The sequence below is a fragment of the Lontra canadensis genome, unplaced genomic scaffold (assembly GCF_010015895.1).
Source record: "Lontra canadensis isolate GAN:19392208 unplaced genomic scaffold, GSC_riverotter_1.0 scaffold1, whole genome shotgun sequence".
Classification (NCBI taxonomy): domain Eukaryota; kingdom Metazoa; phylum Chordata; class Mammalia; order Carnivora; family Mustelidae; genus Lontra; species Lontra canadensis.
In genome coordinates this window covers 27,479,488-27,501,734 of record NW_022630995.1, presented here as the reverse complement: position 1 = coordinate 27,501,734, position 22,247 = coordinate 27,479,488, and the positions used below count along the sequence as shown (strand labels likewise).

The following is a 22,247-nucleotide window of genomic DNA, read 5'->3' as shown; positions in this document are numbered from 1 at the left end:
GAAAGTTGTCTTCATCATGTATCCCAGTAGCTGACTGTCCTCAGAAAAACACTTATTGTAGATTAAAAGATTCCAAATGCAAGATACAGTGGCCGAATTTCTCTTCCAGTGATAACAATGTTACATCCTAAAATTATGTACAGTTAATATTTCATTATGAGTTTTACCTTCTTTTAATTTCTTCACCCACCGGTCCCTGCTTTGTGCACTAGGTGCAAAAATGTAAAGTGTGTTAGCATCATGAACAACCTAAAATAAAACAAAAGACAGAATAGATGAGAAATACTTAGACACAGCATTTCTGACTAGCACAGAGCCCTTGGTACCAGAGGCATCAATAAATGATTCTGAAATGATCGCATAAAAGTCAATTACTTTGGATCCAAAGAACCTACAAAAGCATATGTATTTCTTCATGTCTACATTAAATAGGATACACATTTTGCAAAGGACTGAGTTTTAATAGAAGAAAAAATATAGAGAGACCAAGATGCTTCACTAATCATTATTTCTTGCAATCTAACTAATTGAAGATCCTTAAGTAAATTTGGTGTAGCAAGAATTATTCTAATCTAGCATTTTTCTGAATCATATGTTACATGAATGGACTACCCTGTCCATGTTACCACTGTACCTTCCTTTCGCCACTGTAAATAACGGCAGTGGCTAACATTATTAAACACTATCCCAACTCTATATCTATCTGTGCTTTACCGATATTTAACTCAGTTAATCCTACTACTAAGGCATCATATTTACATGTTACAGAGGAGACGACTAAGGCTTATCCCCAGACCTTCCACTCCTGTGTAACACCAGAAGGCACCATTCATACAGAACACACTGCGTATGACGCCCCCTAACGTTGTACTAGATAACCTGCCCATCTCATCTGGCTGATGATCCAGAAAACCAGGATCCTGAGCCCAAACTGTGAACCATAATGCCTCTTTTAGAGGTAACTCCTGGTGAGCAACTTAAGTCTTACTCTTAGTACTCTTAGTATTCTTAATATTAGTAATAAAACTCTGCCTGGGAAACTAACCCAAGAATTCTGTGGTCTGTCCTTTCACCTTTGGTCACAGGCACAAGGCAGAAACACCCTGAATGGCTAAAAAGAAAAGGCTAGAAACCTCCCTTCTGACACAGAAAGGCAAATACTGCATGATCTCACTCCCTGTGGAATCTAAAATAGTCAAATTCATAGAAGCAGAGGGTAGAGAGAGTGGTGGTTGCCAGGGACAGGGAAGAGGGGTAAATGGGGGGATGTTGGTCAGAAAGGATAAAGTTTCAGTGAAGCAACATGAATGAGTTCTGGAAATCTACTGTAGAGCCTGGTGACTACCATTAACAGTACTGTACTGTATACCTGAAATTTGCTAAGAGGGTAGGTCTTAAGTGCTCAAAGGGAGGAAGGAAGAGAGGGGGGGAAAGAAAAGAGAAGAGAAGAGGAAAAAGAAAGAAAGCGGTCGGGGCGCCTGGGTGGCTCAGTTTAAAGCCTCTGCCTTCGGCTCAGGTCATGGTCTCAGGGTCCTGGGATAGAGCCACACATTGGGCTCTCTGCTCAGTGGGGAACCTGCTTCCCCCCCGCCCCCTGCCTGCCTCTCTGATTACTTGTGATCTCTGTCTATCAAATAAATAAATAAAATCTTAAAAAAAAAAAAAATGGTAATTACATGAAGTGATGGATCTGTTAATCAGCTCAACTGTGATCATTTCACAATGTATACATATACCAAAACATCACGCTGTACCCCTTAAATATACACAATTCCTGTGTGTCAATTGCACCTCACTAAAGCGAAAAAAAAATTTTTTTTTTTATCGACCATGAAAGCAATGGCAGGAAACTGTAATGTCAAATAGTAAGCATGACTAAAACCCCAGAATTATTCTGTGGCAAAAAATCATGCCAGCTTACCTGAAATGGATATTTATTTTGGCAGGGGATAACACCCTCATCATTCTTCACTATTTCCACACACTTGATTTTTGCAACATCAATAAATCCCTTTCTGTATTTTTTCTGTTCAAAGAAAAACAGACGGAGAACCATTACAATCATAACAAGAAAAAATGTAGTTAAAAGAAATATTTGTTAATGAAATCACTGATTCAAAATACTACACTTTTCTTAATAATTTCCTAAATCATGTCTCCATTTATTGTCAAAACTGTTCAAAATACTAACATTGTGAGAATTGTAATAAAATAATAGTATTATGTGAAAATAACTATTTCTGTTTATTTCTAAATTTTCCTGTCCTTGCCCCTAAAACACTCTAGAGCTCAGAAATGGACTCCCTTTTATTGTCCCCATCCCCTTTCAGGCATGTATCTTTTCAATTTCTTCAACATCTTGATGACAGCACTCATTCCCAAAATGATGCTGACGAAATAGCATCAAAGACCAAACCACGCAAAACTCCAGGTACTTGAGGGTCCCATGAGTGGCTCAGTCTGTTACACATCTGACTTTCAGTGTCAGCTCAGGTCATGATCTCAGGATTGTGAGATCAAGCCCCACATGGGGCTCCATGCTTAGCATGGAATCTGCTTGAGATTCTTTCCCTCTCCTTCCCCCCACCCCCGCACTCTCTCTCTTCTTCTCAAATAAATAAATAAAAATAATAATTAATCTTAAAAAAAAACAAAACCAACCAACCTCCAGGTACTTGATCACAGATACAAACTCTAGCCAGTTACTTTTTCTACTCAGGAGGATGTGAGGCGGACTTGAGATATTCATATAAAACTCCCCATTCAGATTCTATTGTTGGATATTCTATTTGACTTCTCGATTGCCCTCTCTGCTCATTGCAGGTCTGCCAGCGGCAATTAACTAAGGACATATCAAGACCTCCCTCCACCCTTAAGCATAGTAATCTCACACCTGAGAATTCATCCAAGGGAAAAATCCACAAGAATACAAAGTAGCACGTGCAAACGTAAGTTGATAGAATACATCCATTAAAAACCATCGCAAAGGGCGCCTGGGTGGCTCAGTGCTTAAAGCCTCTGCCTTCGGCTTAGGTCATGGTCCCGGGGTCCTGGAATCGAGCCTCATGTCGGGCTCTCTGCTCAGCAGGGAGCCTGCCTCCTCCTCTCTCTCTCTCTGCCTGCCTCTCTGCCTGCTTGTGATCTGTCTGTCAAATAAATAAAAATCTTAAAAAAAAAAAATCGCAAACACAATGTAGAAATAAAAAATGTTTACTGAATAATGCTAACTGATATATTCCCCATGAAAAACTGTGTAAAGATGAAAGTTACCTTTGGGAAGAAGACAGTAGATATTCATATGACAAAGACTAGAAGGAAAGGTAGAGAAATGAAGAACACTATAATGTTTGGGGTGACCCAGCCAACCCCTGCCATCAGTCATTCAAAATTCCCTCATTGAATAGTCTAAAACTGTCTTCTGGTCACAAACTTTGGGGCCTCTATCCTGCTCCCAGGAACCTGCTCTGCATTTTTACTGTCACCATAAGACCTTCAGACCTGCCCACTCTCCCAGGTCACTAGCTCCCATCTGACAGCTGACTTGGACTATCCTGGAGGTCATTTCACCATAGTATCCTCTTTCTCTCTCTTTCCTCTCTCCCCCAGCCCCTACACAAATCCCATATATCCTTTGACAATTTTGTCGGTGCCCAGTGCTATCCACACCTTCCCTATTCCTGCATACCTGGTTGCAGAAAGTCAACGATAATCCTAATTTTCTTCCCTATGCTTCCCCTATGCTTTCCTCATCTCCTTTGTCTATGACTCGTGGAGAGAACCTGGTGGCTTCCATGGAGAACGTCAGTCTTAACAGAGCTACAAACCCTTCCCGTTCCCTTCGTCCCAGCAGGCGAGCTCCCTCACTGCTTTAGGAAGAGAGCAGCCATCCCACGAGCACACCCTTCAACTTCTTCCCTCTGGAGATCAAAAGCATTCTAAGATTTTCTTTTTTTCTTCTCTTTCATCCTGTCTCTTGGAGAAGTTAAGGAAACTGAAGCTCAGACAGGTTAAATATTCAACAAGGACCCCAACTGACCCCAAAGCCTAGTGGACCCTGGGATACCCCAGCGGCAAACAAGTAATAGCTTTAATGGAGCTAAGTCCCCAAGTGGGGGGCAACGGGTATTCTGAGCATGGACTGAGCTTCAGCCAGAGTAGACAGAACAACATTCTCCCCACCCGTGCTTTTCTGAGAAACTTCCTTCTACCTGTAGACACATTCGGGCCTCTCCCATCCAGACCAAGAACCCTTCTTCTGGCCCTACTATTGCCCTCACTTTCCTCTTCCCTTCCTGGAAGAGAAGATGCTTACATCCTCAGCCTTCCATTCCTTCCCACCTACTCCTCCTCCTTAACTACTTGCTGTCTACTTCCTCCTCACCACCGCCTGCTAAGCCGGTCTCAAAAACGTCACCAGTGACCCCCACCCAACAGTCTTTCCTCAATTGTCATCTACTCACACCTTGATGAAGCATTTGAAAGTGCCACCACTCTCTTCTCCCCGAATGGCCTTGACTCTGGGTCATCCTGGGTTTTCCTACTCTCCCTCACCTTCAGTGTCCCACAGACAACACCTGTCCTGTGTCAGCGGCTGTGTCAAGAAACACACGGTCAAGATCAGGGACGCTCACTTCCTGAGCATTTAGCTCACAACTACTGGCCCATTCAATCCTCTCAAGCTCAGTGAGGGCAACATGACCAGAAGGGTACAAGAGGGAAGAAACTAAAATTAATTGACTTGCCCAAGACGGACAGTACTTATGATACAGTGTTGTAAGCACTGTATATAAAGAAAAAGATGGCATGGACACGGAGGAGCCGAAGCTTAAATGCCAATTCTGGAAAAGAAATTCCAGTATGTGACTGGGAAGAGCCAAACGGCACACGGCAGGGAGGGAGTCAGCAGCACAGATGAAGAAAAACATAATCCAGGATGACCGAGGTTGCCTCATATTTAAACGGGAATAATAACAGCTATGAGAACTACATGAGTTAGTATTTGCCAAATGCTTAGAATAGTGTGTGGCCTATAATATGATATCTGTAAGTGTTGGCTACATTAAATAAATAAGTAGGAAAAAAAAAAAAGACCAGTGTGGTTGAAACAGGGTGCGTGAGGCAAGATGGAAAGGTGAGCAGGGCCAACCAGGAAAGAACCTACTGCACAGCATTAAGAGGTCTGGTCAGACAGGGTCCCTGCCCTGCTCCTGGGGTCTGTGCCAGCTAGTGCGTGGGAGAAATTGACAGAGCACTATCCTCTTATTAACAAGTCACACATGTTCACTGTCAAAACCGTAGTAGATACTAACAGCACAAGGAAAATCAAATGACCCTTAATCTCCCAACCCTGGAGAAAATCACTGTTGACGTGGAGTTTTCCCAACGTTGTTCTCAGGGGTCATTTACCACCTGCCAGCTCTCTTAGTCCTTGAGCAGTAGGCTGGTCTGTTTCCAAGATACCCATCTCCACTCACCACCTGCCCCTGCTATTAAATGCAGCTGTTAAATTCAAGTCAATCTAGGGGCACCTGGATGGCTCAGTCATTAAGCATCTGCCTTTAGCTCGGGTCATGGGATCCTGGGATCAAGCCCTGCATCAGGCTCCCTGCTCAGCAGGAAACCTGCTTCTCCCTCTCCTACTTCCCTTGTTTGTGTTCCCTCTCTTGCCGTGTCTTTCTCTGTCAAATAAGTAAACAAAATCTTAAAAAAATAAAAACAGGTCAATCTATATCAGAAAATTTAGGATGGCCTACATACTAGATTGACTTAGCCCCCTAAATTCATGTTCTGGGACATACAATCTATTCATATAATGTACCAATATTGGGGTTTGCAGACAAAGGTTCAATTACAAGCTGCTATGCATGATTTTATCTACCCCACCAGCAAACACTGATCAGACACCAAGTACAGCGCTGTGTGCCGCAACGTCAAAGTTATGCAAGGGGGTTGAGGGTCTCCCTAAGAGGAGTTCACAATAATATACTCAGTGGAAGGAGAAGAGGGGCAGGATTCAGAATCAGATAATGACAAACTCTTGTGAATTCATGGTGTGTTATGGAGCAGGCAGACTGGACCAGGAGGAGTTGAGGAAGTTTCAGGAAGGAAGTACTGCTTTGATTTGGTTTCTAAAGGATAAGTAGGAGTTTTCCTGTAGAGAAAGTAGAAAAAAAAAAATTCCAGGCAGCAGAAGCAATAAAGCACTCATTTAGGGAACAGAAAAAAAAAAAAATATCCATCGTGGTTCAGAACAGTTCAGGGGGAAGTGTAGGAAATGACACCAAAAAGGTTATTCGGGACCAAGTTAGGAAGATGCCTATAGGCCAGACTTGGCAGTTTGGAAGGAAGAGTGCTGTACTGGGGTTTGCTTTTGAAATGGTAATTGTTAATGGCAGGGTGACGAATGGATAGGGACGGAGAGGCTAGCCAGGAGCTGCTGCAGTCTTCAGGTGCGGGCTGACGAGGTCATGAACCCAGTCAATGGCAGTAAATGAGGTGAGGAAAGCGGGGACACCAGAACATTAGAAGAGAGAGTCCATGTAACTCTGGCATTAGATGTGGGGATTCAGAGAGAGGAAGGAGTTAGGAAACCTCAGGATTTTGAGTCTGAGTGACCAGTAGACACCAATGCCATGAGTCACCACAAGGAACACAGAAGAACCAGGTTTGAGACAGTGTTGGGAAATGCTTTTTGAGTTGACTATTGGACAACCCACTGGAAATGTCTGGAGGGAACTGACAATATGAAGCTCGTATTCAGCGGTGCTGATCATTTTCTTTATAATAAAGAGAACTCTGCTTTTCTCAACACATATGTTGTGTGTATATATAGTAGAACCTTATTGTAGCCACACCTCAGGGAAGCCTAGGAGGTTAGGCAAGGTCAAGGAAGAGACTTGCCATAGGGAACCCTAAGAGTTATGGGAAGAGCCATGTGCCCGCCCCCTTAACACCTGGTCTTCACATTGCTGGTGAATGAGAGTTAATGCAGAGAAGGGACAGACATAGAACATACAGTGTTTTCTCCATTCAGACTGTTTATTGTTTCTTCAATAAGAAAATTACTTCATGGGGCGCCTGGGTGGCTCAGTGGGTTAAAGCCTCTGCCTTCAAATCAGGTCATGATCCCAGGGTCCTGGGATCGAGCCCCGCATCGGGCTCTCTGCTCAGCAGGGAGCCTGCTTCCCCCTCTCCGTCTGCCTCTCTGCCTATTGTGATCTCTGTCAAATAAATGAATGAAATCTTAAAAAAAAAAAAAAAAGAAAGAAAATCACTTCACGATTACAGAAGTATGCTATACATTACTGTTACTATTGTGGCCCAAGGAGAAATATCCAAGGTCATTACATGTTTCATGTGAAGTTTCCCTTTTCTTTCTCTTTCTTTTTTTTTTTAATTTCTTTTCAGTGTAACAGAATTATTGTTTATGCACCACACCCAGTGCTCCATGCAATACATGCCCTCCATAACTATAGCCTTCACCGTGCCCACCAAATTGAAAATCACAATTAAGCCAAGACATCACCTTACTCCTGTTTGAATCATCCATGCTGAAAAATCTATCTGGCACTTAGCACACATTCATTCAACACTGTGCTGAGCCAGTCTGCAAAGAAGGACGCACAACATTGTGTGTGTGTGTGTGTGTGTGTGTGTGTGTGTGAGAAACACAGGATACATACTTCTCCTCTCTTGCATACCCTCTATACACTCAACCAAGCTTGAAAATGAGTTATGTAATAGTCGTTTTACACATTTCTAAACCAGCACAAATGGGGAAACTAGATCTAGAGATGAATTATAACTTGCTTAAAACTACATGTCAAGTGAATGGCAGAACTGGGAGGTAAATGCAGGAAATCCTGTCCCCCAGCAAGTCTTTCAAGGTACCCTGTTTTCCTTTAATTTCCAGAAAACTCAGTGTTTTATGAATATCAATATCAATCCTAAATTAATGAAATAACATTTTTTTCTAAATGTATACGAGCATTCACGGCTGGCCCCAGGTCAATGTGGGAAGTCAACCGTTTATCTCCAGGATACCCTGGTGTCCTCCTTCTACACCCTACTCCCCAGACCTCTGAGTCCCCATTAGGCACAGTGAAAGACCTACCATGATTTTCCTCCAGTATTGCCAATGACCCCTCCCCTTTTCCCCATCACAGCTTTTATTCCTAATGTGGCTCCTCCCAGCCGCAGGCCATGGTAGAAAGTTGCTGGATGAGACATCCTCACATTGCCATAGGATCTCAGGAAGGCGGTGGGAGCTGTGGAAACAGGGAGACCCTGCATCCAGACTTTGCTGCTTAGAAGCTGTATGGCCTAGGGCAAGTTCTGTCCCCTCCCTCTCGGTTCCCTTGTCTGTAGGAATACGACACTACTATTCACTCTGCTAAGCTTTTAGCAGAAATAAAGATAACGCACCCAGATGCTTAAGCACGGTGTCTGGCATATGAAGTCATTCCCTAAACGCAGCATTTACCATCAATTAGCTTTCACCATAACCCTGGAAAGTTGTTACGAAACTGATCAGACGAGCAGTTACAAGACTGGCCAAGAGACGGAGCCACTATTGAACCCAGAGCTCTCAAAAACGCAAAGGCATTTACCTGACTCCAGGTCTCTCAAGCTGGAATATTTCTGGACTCTTTGTATAAAAAATAAAATTATCTTGTGCCAAAATCTAACAACTGTAGAGCACTCACTCTGAGTCAGGCACTGTGTCAACCTCGTCGCATGGTTGACTCAATGAATCATCACAGCATTTTATGAAAACAGTTATCATCCCATTTAACAGATGAAGAAATCAGGACATAAAGGGTATAATTAGCTGCCAAGAGTCACACAACAAACCAGGACTTGAACTCTTGTCTAATTCTAATCTTGAATTCTTAAGTGTAATACCCACTTGAGTAACAGGATACCACTTAACTAAGTACACACATAAAATAAGTAGAACTTTCTTATGCTTATAGCTCTTAATACCCCTAAGACAAAGAGAGTTCACAAGTTAAATACAAACAAAACTATACAAAACATAAGATTTTTTTTTGTGTGTTACTTGGATGTGATGGATGGGCATTTGTTGGAGTTGAAACTCTGCCCTGAAGACAGTTCTTCTGACTTGGACAAGCTTGCATTACTCTGGGCCACGTGACCACCACTTCCACCCTTTCTCTCCATTGCAGCTACAGGGAACCTCTGCTTACTGAACACACAGCACCATCCAAGCATTAGGCCTCCATTTGGCACTACTGAACCGCTTCGTGTTTGATCAGCCACTGTTCTTTCTCAATAGGCCACAACGATTAAAACCAAAGATGGGCTGTTGACATGGTCATTCGGTGACAAGGAAGTACCCCAAAAATGGAGACAAAAAGTGTGTGTGTGTGTGTGTATGTGTACACCGATATGTATTTATCATACATATGTGGGCACACACAGGTTATATTGCTGGGGGAGTTATGTATAATATTGTCATCAAATTAAGAACACAAAATTTAAAATTCCTAGAACCTGCAGTCCTTGCCAAATGGGGAGCCTCAAAGTTGCTGTTAATATTCACTGCCTTCCATCGGGACAGGTCCTTCATTCAGCCATATTCATCAGGATGGATTTCTGCTTCTCCCTACCGCTGGCAAGGCACAGATACCAAAGAACCAAAATGGAGATACACAAGTTCAAAATGTCTTGGTCTTAAGGAGTTTACAAGCAGACATTTGCTAAGGTTAAGGAGAAGAACAATAATTGTCCACAAAGAAAGTTCAGATGAGTCAATACCACACAGCTAAGAGATCCAGTCAACTCTTGAAAAGGAAAGAAAATGACACAGTCTGCGAAAAATCTCCAATGAGCCAAAGCTCTATTTTATTCATGAGGGTTGTTCTTTTCCCTTTTCACTTAGGACACAGTTCAAAGAATGGGCCTAAGAGCAACAGGACACAGTAATCACAAGAAACAAGGAAATCCCCAGGATGGATTTGGCAGGGTTTTTTTGTGGATATTGAGAACAGTTTTGACGTAGACCTCTCCGGCATCAGGAGAAGTAGAATACATAAAGTTCAAAGGCATTTCCAACTTGATGGTGGTAGGATAAAATGCCCCCTCTTTACGAAGGGGTAAATTCTAGTGATGAACAAAAGACAGTGAAAACAAAAACTTGGCATCTAACACTTTTTCCTCCCTTTTCAACAACTTATAATAACCATTGACATAGGTGCTTTACATTTCCTATAGTGCTTTTACACTACAAAAGAAAAAAAAACAAAACTCAAAACAACAACATCAACAAAACCACTCAGAACTTTTACATAAAGAAGCCAGGACCAAGAACCATAAGATACCTGGGAATAAACCTAACCAAAGATGTAAAGGAACTGTACTTGAGGAACTACAGAAAACTCATGAAAGAAATTGAAGAAGACACAAAAAGATGGAAAGGCATTCCACGCTCATGGATCGGAAGAACAAACATTGTTAAAATGTCTACACTGTCTAGAGCAATCTATACTTTCAATGCTATCCTGATCAAAATTTCACCGGCAGTTTTCAAAGTGCTGGAACAAACAATCCTAAAATTTGTATGGAACCAGAAAAGACCCCAAATCACCAAGGAAATGTTGAAAAAGAAAAACGAAACTGGGGCATCACACTGCCTGATTTCAAGCTTTACTACAAAGCTGTGATCACCAAAACAGCATGGTACTGGCACAAAAACAGACACACAGACCAGTGGAACAGCGTATAGAACCCAGATATGGACCCGCAACTCTATGGTCAAATAATCTTTGACAAAGCAGGAAAAAATATCCAATGGAAAAAAGACAGTCTCTTCAATAAGTGGTGCTGGGAAAATTGGACAGCAATGTGTAGAAGAATGAAACTTGACCATTCTCTTACACCATACACAAAGATAAACTTGAAATGGATAAAAGACCTCAACTGGAAGCAGAAACCTATCAAAATCCTAGAGGAGAACATAGGCAGTAACCTCTTTGATATCAGCCACAGCAACTTCTTTCAAGACATGTCCCCAAAGGCAAAAAAAAAAAAAAAAAAAAAAAAACGAAAAAGAACTTTTGGGACTTCATCAAGATCAACAGCTTCTCCACAACAAAGGAAACAGTCAACAAAACAAAGAGGCAACCCACGGAATGGGAGAAGATATTTGCAAATGATACTACAAAGGGCTGATATCCAAGATCTATAAAGAACTCCTCAAACTCACCAAACACAAAACAGATAATCACGTCAAAAAATGGGCAGAAGACATGAACAGACACTTCTCCAAAGAAGACACACAAATGGCTAACAGACACATGAAAAAATGTTCATCATCATTAGGCATCAGGGAGATTCAAATCAAAACCACAATGACATACCAACTTACACCAGTTAGAATGGCCAAAATTATCAAGACAGTAAACAACATGTGTTGGAGAGGATGTGGAGAAAGGGGAACCTTCTTACACTGTTGGTGGGAATGCAAGCTGGTGCAGCCACTTTGGAAAACAGTGTGGAGATTCCTTAAGAAATTAAAAATAGAGCTACCCTATGACCCTGCAATTTCACTACTGGGTATTTACCCCAAAGATACAGATGGAGTGAAAAGAAGGGTCATCTGTACCCCAATGTTCATAGCAGCAATGGCCACAGTCACCAAACTGTGGAAAGAACCAAGATGCCCTTCAACAGAAGAACGGATAAAGAAGATGTGGTCGATATATACAATGGAGTATTATGCCTCCATCAGAAAGGATGAATACCCAGTTTTTGTATCAACATGGACGGGACTGGAAGAGATTATGCTGAGTGAAATAAGTCAAGCAGAGAGAGTCAATTATCATATGGTTTCACTTATTTGTGGAGCATAAGGAATAACACAGAGGACACTGGAAGAAGGAGAAGAGAAGTGAGTTAGGGGAAATCGGAGGGGGAAGTGAACCATGAGAGACTGTGGACTCAGAAACATATAGGGTTTTAGAGGGGAGAGGGTGAGGGTTGGGTGAGCCTGGTGGTGGGTATTATGGAGGGCATGTATTGCATGGAACACTGGGTGTGGTGCATAAACAATGAATCTTGGAACACTAAAAAAAAATAAATAAAATTATAAAAAAAAAAAGCCAGCAGTTACACAAACATGGTTCAATTATGGTTTTTAACATAATATCCAGTTTAAAAACAGGAGGTTGAAAAACTGCTATAAATTATAAAGAATCTGAGGGCAGAAAATTTCATTTCTGAACTCACAGAATAATATTCATGTAAGACAATGCTAATGTAAACAATCATAAGGTTTCTGGAGATACTTTTTCACTGTATTTAAAAAGTTTTTTCTTGAGTAGCCATTCCCTCTTAGGACTTTTCTACACTTGTGGCAATCCTTTCCCCAAATCCCCGTTGTGGCTCAAAAACACTTCTAAAAATTATTACCAGATATGTTTATCACAGTTGAAAGCAAAGTTTACTAAGGTATGTGTGTTGAAATAAGTCTAAAAGGGATTTACCTGGTTTAATTTTTAAAATTAGTAAAAATTAGAATAAGTTAGGCAGAAATAAATATATATGGATCCTTCATAAGTTTCATGTAACAGACTTCCAAATTCATGGAATTCCAGACTTAATAAATTCCAAGATTACAAATCCCTTGGAACAGAGATGATGCCAGTGAGCTCGGGTTGCCACATTTTCTTCTTCGTGGGTGCCCAGCTCCACTGTATTTTCTCATCGTCATGCATATAGGTGAGGGCACAGGATTGAACTCTAGCCAAGGGAGTGTAGGCGGAAGTGATGTGAGACCACGTCCTGTCCTCTAAAACCTTGCATACCATCTTCCATGCTCCATCTCCCACTTTGTGATCCAACTGGATGAGAAAATCCAGTAGAAGGTTCAGGAGACCAATAGACAATGGAATGCTGATAGGTATAAAATTTCTTTTTTGGGGAAGCACCTGGGTAGCTCAGTCAGTTAAGCATCCAAGTCTTGATTTTGGCTCAGGTCACGATCTCAGGGTCCTGGGCTCAAGCCCTGCATCTGGCTCCATGCACAGAGGGGAGCCTGCTTGCAGATTCTCTCTCTCCCTCTCCCTCTGCCCCTCACCTTGAGCACGCCTATGCTCTCGCTCACTCTCTCTCTCTCCCTGTATTTCTCAAATAATAACTAAACACATTTTTTTTAAGAAAAAGGATTTCTTTTTGAGTTGATGACTATGTTCTAAAACTGATTGTAGTGGGCGCCTGGGTGGCTCAGTGGGTTAAGCCGCTGCCTTCGGCTCAGGTCATGATCTCAGGGTCCTGGGATCGAGTCCCGCATCGGGCTCCCTGCTCGGCAGGGAGCCTGCTTCCTCCTCTCTCTCTGCCTGCCTCTCTGCCTACTTGTGATCTCTGTCTCTCTGTCAAATAAATAAATAAAATCTTTAAAAAAAAAAAACTGATTGTAGTGATAGTTGCCAACTCTGTGAACCTACTGAAAATCACTGAATTATAGAATTTAAGTGAGTGAATCATAACTCAATAAAGCTGTTCTTAAATACAAACAAAAAAGACAACAGAGCCAATTTAGAAGGTTCTTAGATCCCTGAATCAAAAGTGGAGGGTAGTTACATGTAATGCCAGTAAGAAATAAACTTTCTATCGTGTTAAGGCATTGGGTTTTGGGGATGAGTGTTACAGCATGCCTCCTAGAAGAAGATCCCACATCTCAGCTACCTCATACTTCAGATTCCTTATCCATAAAGGAAACATGTTGGATTAAACCAGTGTTTCCCAAAGTATGCTATGGCAGTATCTGTTGTGGCTTTAGGTAGAACTTGGACAAACATAGGTTTTTATTGTATTTAGTTTCATGGTTACCTTTTATTAATGGTTTTCCACTTACTGAGGGATACAGTTTCCTTTCAAAATTAAAAGTATTTATGGAAAAAAAGACATAAAGTTATCCACAGGAAACATTAAGCATGTAACAATACTATACAGATGGCATGTACATATGCCAAAATCATGTCAGTGGGATGCTCAGTGCCTGGAGTATGGACAACACTGAGTTAAATTATCTCTTTACTTCCAATGGTAACATGCCTTGATTTTTGTTATTTTATACTTACTACTGTATTCCTCCAACACCTGGCCTGCCTGGTATACCTCCCACTCCCCAAGTTAAGAGTACACTGGGATTATTGACTTAGTTAGGACAAGATTCAATCCACAGGGATATATTCAGCTAAAACCCCATAAATGTGACACATAAGAATTCTCGGCTACCCGGGGCACCTGAGTCACTCAGTTGGTTAAGCATCTGACTATTGGTTTTGGCTCAGGTCATGATCTCAGGGTGGTGAAATCGAGCCCCTTGCTCAGGTCAGGCTCCTTGCTCAGCAGGGAGTCTGCTTAGGACTCTTTCCTTCTGCCCCTCCACTCCCTCGTACTCTCACATGCTCTTTCTCTAAAATAAATAAATAATTCTCACCTACCTGTTTCCTCAAAGACATGTATTCCTGCAGAATTCCGAAATACCTATTTGAAACTATAAAATTTCAATATTCCTTGCTGGTAAGATACAGAAAATGCAGAAACAGAGAATGGGTTTCTATAGCAATGTTTGAATTCTGGGGCAGACCTCTCACTTGGACACATTCACTTCTGAGACAGGTGTATAGGGCATATGTTTTACTGGGAAGTAAGAACTTATATGAAACTCGGTGTTGGGATTTGGGCTCTGAATCTGATGGCTTAGGTATAAAATGATGAGACTTCCTGGGTGAATAATTAAACAATAAACACAATAATAGGTTATTTGAATAATAAACATATTTGAATAATAGACACAATAATAGGTTAACACTTAAACAGCACCACGTGCCAGGTACTGTCCCATGAATTTACGTAAATGAACTCATTTACGCCTTCCAATAACCATTATACTACTCTATCTCTCAAAAAATGTCAAGGGCAAAACACTGGAACATCTGGAACTGGGTCACAAAGGCAAAAGGGGCTCTCACGTGGCAGATCTGTCAGAGAGGACAGCCCATGGCCAGTACCTAGCATATGACATGTCATATGTTTATTTTTTTTTTAAGAAAGATTTTATTTATTTATTTGACACAAAGAGAAAGACAGAGACAGAGACAGAGAGAGCATAGCAGGGGGAGTAGCAGCCAGAGGGAGAGGAAGAAGCGGGCTCAGTGAGCAGGGAGACAGATGTGGGACTTGATTCCAGGACTCAAGCTCTCTCTCTCTTGCTCTATCTCAAATAAATAAATAAAATCTTAAAAAAAAAAAAAATCTAGTGTCCCCAGTAGGGTGACATCATCAAAAGCACTAAAAAAAAAAAAAAAAAAAAAAAGGCCATTATATTTACCCAAGATAAATGAAGGCATTCGATATATAAAGATGTGCACAAGAATATTCATAGCAGCTTATGTTTAATAGCTAAAAACTGGAAATAATACAAATGTCCATGAACAGGTGAATGGATACACAAATAGAGGTATATCCATGCAGTGAAATACTGTTCAGTAATAATACAAAACATAATATCGACACAACAAAATAGATGTATTTTAAAATAATCAGCTGAGTGAAAGAAGCCCATTTAAAAAGAGTACATGCCATATGACTCTGTACATTCTAGAATACTAGTACATGCAAACCAATCTACAGCATCAAAAACCAGATCAGTAATACCCTCGGATAATGGGAATAAAGGGAGAGGTATCAAAGGCAAAGGAGCACAAGGACGCTTTGGGGGATGATGGGTGTGTTCATTATTTTACTATACTGATGGTTTCACAGATGTGTACATATATCAAAACTTATCAAATAATACAATTTAAATATATACAGTTTATTGTATATTGCTGTCTCAATAATACTAAAGAAAATAGGGCCCCTGCCCTCAGGAAGCTTGAAATCCAGGAAGACTTGGAAACTATGACCTTCTCTGCTAATAATTTAGTGCTCTAAATCATAGATTAAAAAAGATAAACAAGGGGCACCTGGAGGTCAGTGGGTTAAGCCTTTGACTTCAGCTCAGGTCGTGATCTCAGGGTCCTGGGATCGAGCCCCATATGAGGCTCCCTGCTCAGTGGGGAGCCTGTTTCTCTCCCTCCCCTTCTCCCTGCTCATGCTCTCTCTCTCTCTCTCTCTCAAATAAATAAGGAAAATATTTTTAAAAATAAGTAAGTAAAAAAAAGAAAAACCAACAAGTACAACAAAAGAGAAAAATGGGCATGAAGATTAAGCAAAACAACTTCACTTTATAACAGGCCAGAAGTAGGCAATCAATCAGCTCTCATTTAAATGAAGGCTCTACCTTAGCATTTATTCCCATTTAGAAACAACTCATCCATCCGTCCAATTCTTCCAACATTAAATGAACTTCCGGTAGAGAAATGAAATTAATTTCACACCTTCTCCCAAAGTTGGTGCCCGGTCCTACCCTCTTCTTTCTTCCTTTCTCATTCCTCCCTTCTTTGAGGCAGGAGAGATGAAGGCCACCAAGAGGGAGCATGGAGAGGACAGGCATAGTGCCTCCTAGCACCTCCAGCAACGCTGGCGTGGGACAGACAGCCTGGCATGGGGCAGGGGCTCGCTGACTCCGCAGAGTAAGTCAGGGAACGAACGAGGACCTGTGTGCACAGGGAGGGCTTCAGCTAAGTGGAGAGGAAGGCTTCCCTGGGTTTCATTTCACCTTATTCGCTCAGAACCACCATTTGACTCTACTGTTTCAGAGAAGAATTGGGCTCCTTTTATCTTTGCCACGGCTCTCTCAGAAATACACCATTCCAACGGCTGCAGGCATGCCCAGATCGCCAGGATCGAAGACACCCTGCTTCCTCGGCCCCCCTGCTCCACACAAGCATTCTGCTGCAACGGCGAACACCCAGAGAGCGGAGTAAAGTTCACGTTACACAACCCATCGAAGACACTCCTAACTCCTGTCAAGGGATCCCTCCTAAACCACAGATGGCAATCATTGGATATGTCACTGCAAAGCTGTCTGCTGTCTGGTTTTTTAAGCAGCAAAAGAGAAGGAAGCCCCATACCTAGGTTTCAGTTCTTGCCTCTCTATGGTTAACACCGACTAGCGGCTCCATGCTTTAGTACCAGGAATCCGAGTGCCACGCGTACGTGTGTGCGTGTGCGTGTCTGTGTGCGGCTCTCCAGGGGACACGGTACGTGCGCAGGCTTTTTTACTGACACTTTGTCGATCTTTATGAAAGGGGAAATACCTCGGATCACATAAACCCGATCTCTTATTAAGAGGAACTCAAGAGAGAGATGTGTTGTGAGTTTCAGATGGGCGAGAGCTACAGACAGCTGACAGGGCGGGACAGAAAGTGCAATTTCCGGGATAGGTGGTGGGTGGCAGTGGCGACTGGTAAACACACAGGGCACACTGTGTGGCTTTGTGCATGTGGTCGGGACCAGTAACTGCAGCAAGAGGGGCACAATTCCCTCCCCCCACCACCCCCAGCATCCCCATCACGGCCCAATGGACTGATGAGTGATGACCAGGAAAACGACAGACCGGGGGTGGGAAAGCCCTGGGACAACTGCCCCACAGCCTCACACCAGGATCCCAGCCTGCGTCTGAGAGGTAGGAATGTGTGTCCGGGCAAGTGACAATTTGGGAGGTTCACAGAGGACCCTCAAGAACTTCATCTCCTCCCTGCTCATCCCTGACCAGTTCCTCCACTAAGAAAACCCCCTCTGTCCTAATGTGACATGAGTGGAGGGCAGAGATGCATCATACCACCATGACCTGGAAATGTGAATTATTTACAACTGACAAGGTCCTGCAAAGACAGAACATTAGCTCGGTCTTTAAATAAACTTCTACAGGACCCCTCTACATTTCTCTAGTTCTCTCTAGTGTTCAGAGGACCACACAGCAGTCTGTTTTCTAAATACCTCCAAATATTAAGGGACATATAATGGCAGCTTCTCTATAAGGGTCTCCCCTTCCCCCCCACCAGCCTCCCAACAAAGACAATCAGCCAAATTGGGAACAATGCCTTCCTTTTGCTTCTACCCAAGCCTGGGGGTGGGGATGGGAGTGAGGAGAGGGTGAGGAGAGGAAGGAAGATGGTGGGGGGGGGGGAATCACCACAAGAACAATGGCAAGAAAGAGAAAGGGTGAGACTTAGCACAAGGTCTCTAGTAAGACAAGAGGACTTGTCTATCAACTCTCCCCTCAGAAAGATACTCAAAGAAAAATAGAGTGGCCTCATTACGTGTTCCATGGGTTTCTGTGGGCCTGTTGGGTACTCATCATTCCTTTACTATGGTTTCTATAGGAATATTCTCTTTGTGTTGCAAATAATTTACAGAAAACTTTTGTTATACAACCTCTCAACTGGGAACCTTTTATAAATAAAATTACTTCTAAAACAATGTCTTCTAAAAAACAGTATGGAGGTTCCTCAAGATGTTAAGACTAGAACTACCCTATGACCCAGCAATTGCACTATAGGTATTTATCCTAAAGGTACAGATGTAGAGAAAAGAAGGGCCATCTGTACCCCAATGTTTATAGCAGCAATGTCCACAATAGCCAAACCGTGGAAGGAGCTGAGTTGTCCTTCAACATATGAATGCATGAAGAAGATGTGGTGCATATATACAATGGAATATTACTCAGCCATCAGAAATGATGAAGACCCACAATTTGCATTGACGTGGATGGAACTGGAGGGGATTATGTTAAGTGAAGTAAGTCAAGTAGAGAAAGACAATTAACGTATAGTTTCACTCACATGTGGAACATAAGCAATAGCACGGAGGACCATAGGGGAAGGGAGGGAAATCTGAAGGGGGAGAAATGAGAGAAGGAGACGAACCATGAGAGACAATGGACCCCGGGAAACAATCTGAGGGTTTCAGATGGGACAGGGGAGTGGGGAGGAGGTAAGCAGGTGATGGCTATTGAGGAGGTCCACGTGCCATGATGAGCACTGGGTGTTATACATAAATAATGAATTGTTGAACACTACCTCAAAAACTAATGATGTACTACACAGTGGCTAACAGAACATAATAATAATAAATACATTTTTAAAAAAATGTCTTCTACTGACTGGGTGTTTGATGACATCAAGGAAGCTGTGTTGCTATGTTTTGGGATGAGAGCATTAAGGTTCTGTGTAAGATGGGTACTCCCTATCTTCTGGAGATGGGCACTGAAGCATCTGTAGAAGAAACAATACAACTTCTGTGAGGTAATGGGAGCGGGCAGGGTTTACTACATGATGACAGAGGTGGGGTGAAGCGGCCGAGTGCTGGGGACATGGGGACATGGGGGTCATGTGCTACTCTATCTACTCTTAACTACACTTGAAACTTTCTGTAATAAAAGGCAAAAAAATACTTCTTTCCATCACATTTTTTAAAAAGCCTTTTTTTTTTTTTTTAAGTGGGCTCCATGCAGGGCTTAAACTCACGACACTGAGATCAAGACCTGAGCTGAAATCAAGAGTCAGATGCTTAACGGACTAAGTCACCCAGGTGCCCCTACAGTTTTAAAAATCCTGATCAAGGTTGTAGGATCTACTTACAAAAAGTGTTTTGTGAGAACATAAGAAGTATCCATTTTAAATCGGTAAAAAGTAGAGATGATCGCATTATTTAATTACTACCAATAAAGCTTTGGCTACACTTGTGGTAGTGTATACACTGGATTCAGAAGGGAAAACAACCCCAGATGTCCACATAAAGGCTCTTAGACGTCCCATTTCCACAGCTTCTTGCATCCATCAATTTCACATTACTTTGTAATTAATCACAGAACTGCGGACCCTGCTGAAGTGATCGGTTCTGTAGCATCTGCATTTTGCAGCTGAGTAAATGCGGCACTGAGGTCAAACAACTGTCCGAGAACAAATGAAGACACACAATCCAGGCTGCCCTGCCACGCTCTTCATTGGCTCTCACCACTGGGGGCCATCGTTAAACCCTTTATCTCCTCCTAGTTTGCTATCACTAATGCAATTAACTCTCAGGTACTCTAGCAAAAGTTGTTTATGTATGTATGTATGTATGTATGTATGTTGCATAATACATTCTAAGAGATGCTTCCCAACGCCAGTAATAAGATCCCCATGGCCCAAAGAGCCAGTCCACTCTCTGCGAGCCCACCAGAACCTGCAATGGGGACAACATCTGTTGGGTTTTCTCTTCCTCGTTCCCTCACCTCCCTTCTGGAAGCGTGGAAGTACATCATACCACCTAGACAGCAACCAGCCTTGGAAGGCTTTTGAGGAATGCATAGGAGCTACTGTCGTAACTCTAAGGAGCACATCTGAAAACTTCATACTACCAGGCACAGGCTTTTAAGTGGATTCAGCAAGAGAGATGGTTTTTCTCAGCAATTCACTGAGATAATATATCAAACCATAGGAAATGGTTAAGTCCAAAAGGATCACATAGTGGTAATTTCTGATCATTTGGGTTAATACATTTTGTATTATTTAGTACGTTTTGGTCCTATTCACATGCCTCACAAACACAAACCGTTTGTACTGTTCCTAACATCTGTGTAATCATAACCACAGTTAGGATTTGTGGGGCTCTTGGGAGGCACCCGATGCCCATAACAGACAGAACAACGCATGAGAATGGGAACAGGGCCCGCCTGCCGTGATCACCATCAGCACCCAGCGCGGTCAGAACCCAGTCAATAATCAGTATTGACAACTCAGGAAAATGTTGGAATTTGAATTAGATTTAAGTTAGCCAAATTTACAAATCATACAGTTCATCTAGAACAATAACAGCTTTTTTAATTCATACACTATTTTGATCACCAACTTGATAGCTCCTTCCCTGTTGCATGTTTCGTGGCTGTAGGACTGTGAACTTCACAATTTGTAAATTTGTTATTCCTGGTTACGAAAGGAAGCAGGTCACACGGAACTGTTTATGTCCTCAAATCAAAGAATCTTATACGGCGCATAGACAAGACAATAAACAAAGTCAGGAATGAACTGAAATAGCCTCACACCTTCCATTGTCTCCCTTACACCACCTTCCCCTTTCACTCTTCTGGACAACATTTATGTAGCATCTGCTCTCGGCCTCAGGAATTTCTGAGTCTCTGGGAAGAAATGATCGCTCATGAGGCAATGTGGAAAGTTCTTCATTGAACAAAATGCAAAGGAACATAAATGAACAAGAGGTTAATTCTCCTAGAAGGTTGTCCCAAAGAGGTGCGTGCCTCTTTGATCAGAGCCTCGAGTTATGAATAAGAGCTTTCCCAGCAAAGAAAAGGAGAGAAGATTTTACAAAGAGTGTCACAAGCCAAGGCCAGTAGTTGCAAAAGAGCATGGGAGGTTTGAGGACTGCCAGCCTGTCAGCGTGTGGTGCGCTCTGATGCGCTCGGGGCAGGTGGAAGAGGTGGGAGAGGAAATCGAGAAGCTGAGTCGGATCATATATGAATGGTTTTCTATGTGGGGCTAAGGAGTTACATTATTAGTCTCCCAGGCAAGGAGAAACTGTGGCCTCAGGGGATTATACTTAACACGTAAGTGTCCCTGCTGCTAAAGACAGAAAGCCGAGTCTGACTCTGTTACTTGGTGTGCTGTTAATCTCTGGAGAAAGAAAAAATGGCTAGGTTTGTGACAAATTTTTTTTAAAAAAAGGATGAACCACTTTATTTATTTATTTATTTTACATATCTCGTATCTCCTTAAGCTAGGAACCAGCAGGATTCTGTAACAAAGCTCTTCCTGCTTCAGAGCAAAGCCTGCCTAAGTCTGGCTTTGCCACTTCTACGCTGTCTCCTTGGCCAAGTTACTGAACTTCTCTGTGCTTCCATTTCTCTAGCAATAGAATGGGAATGAATGATGGCAAATAACTTCATATGTTGGTTGTAAGATTGTAGAAAGTCACATCATGTTAAGCTCTTGGAACAAAACTGACAGGATGGTAAATGCTCCATGAATTTAGCTATTAATATTTTTTTTTCCAAAACCATATTAACCCTTAGGGAAAATAAAAGCAAAAGCCACTAGAGTCCTGTTCCAAGAAAGTCCCGCAGACCTGCCTTCTAGACTCCAAGAAAGATCTGAGAAGGACGTCAAATTTGACTTATAAACTAAAATGACATTAATGAGAGTCTTTCTTGGGCCTTGACAAATACCAGTACCCTAAAATTACAGGACACAATAGAACGGATCAGTATCTATCAATATCGACTCTTTCCAACCAGAAAAAAAGAGATTAACCTTTACTTCATTGGTTTTACCATT

At 42.1% G+C, this 22,247-nt stretch overlaps 1 protein-coding gene across 4 annotated transcripts in view; it reads right to left on the bottom strand.

The window, feature by feature from the left end:
* Positions 1–22,247, bottom strand: part of TEC (tec protein tyrosine kinase) — an 89,610-nt gene that overhangs the window by 33,536 nt on the left and 33,827 nt on the right. For 3 of the 4 annotated variants that reach the window (XM_032852192.1, XM_032852202.1, XM_032852209.1), the window contains exons 3-4: positions 1,922–2,026; positions 168–249 (exon numbers count right to left, since the gene is read on the bottom strand). In XM_032852192.1, coding sequence (XP_032708083.1) covers positions 168–249; positions 1,922–2,026 — 187 coding nt within the window. The remainder of the gene's footprint in view (positions 1–167; positions 250–1,921; positions 2,027–22,247) is intronic. The other variant, XM_032852218.1, reaches the window with a different exon arrangement.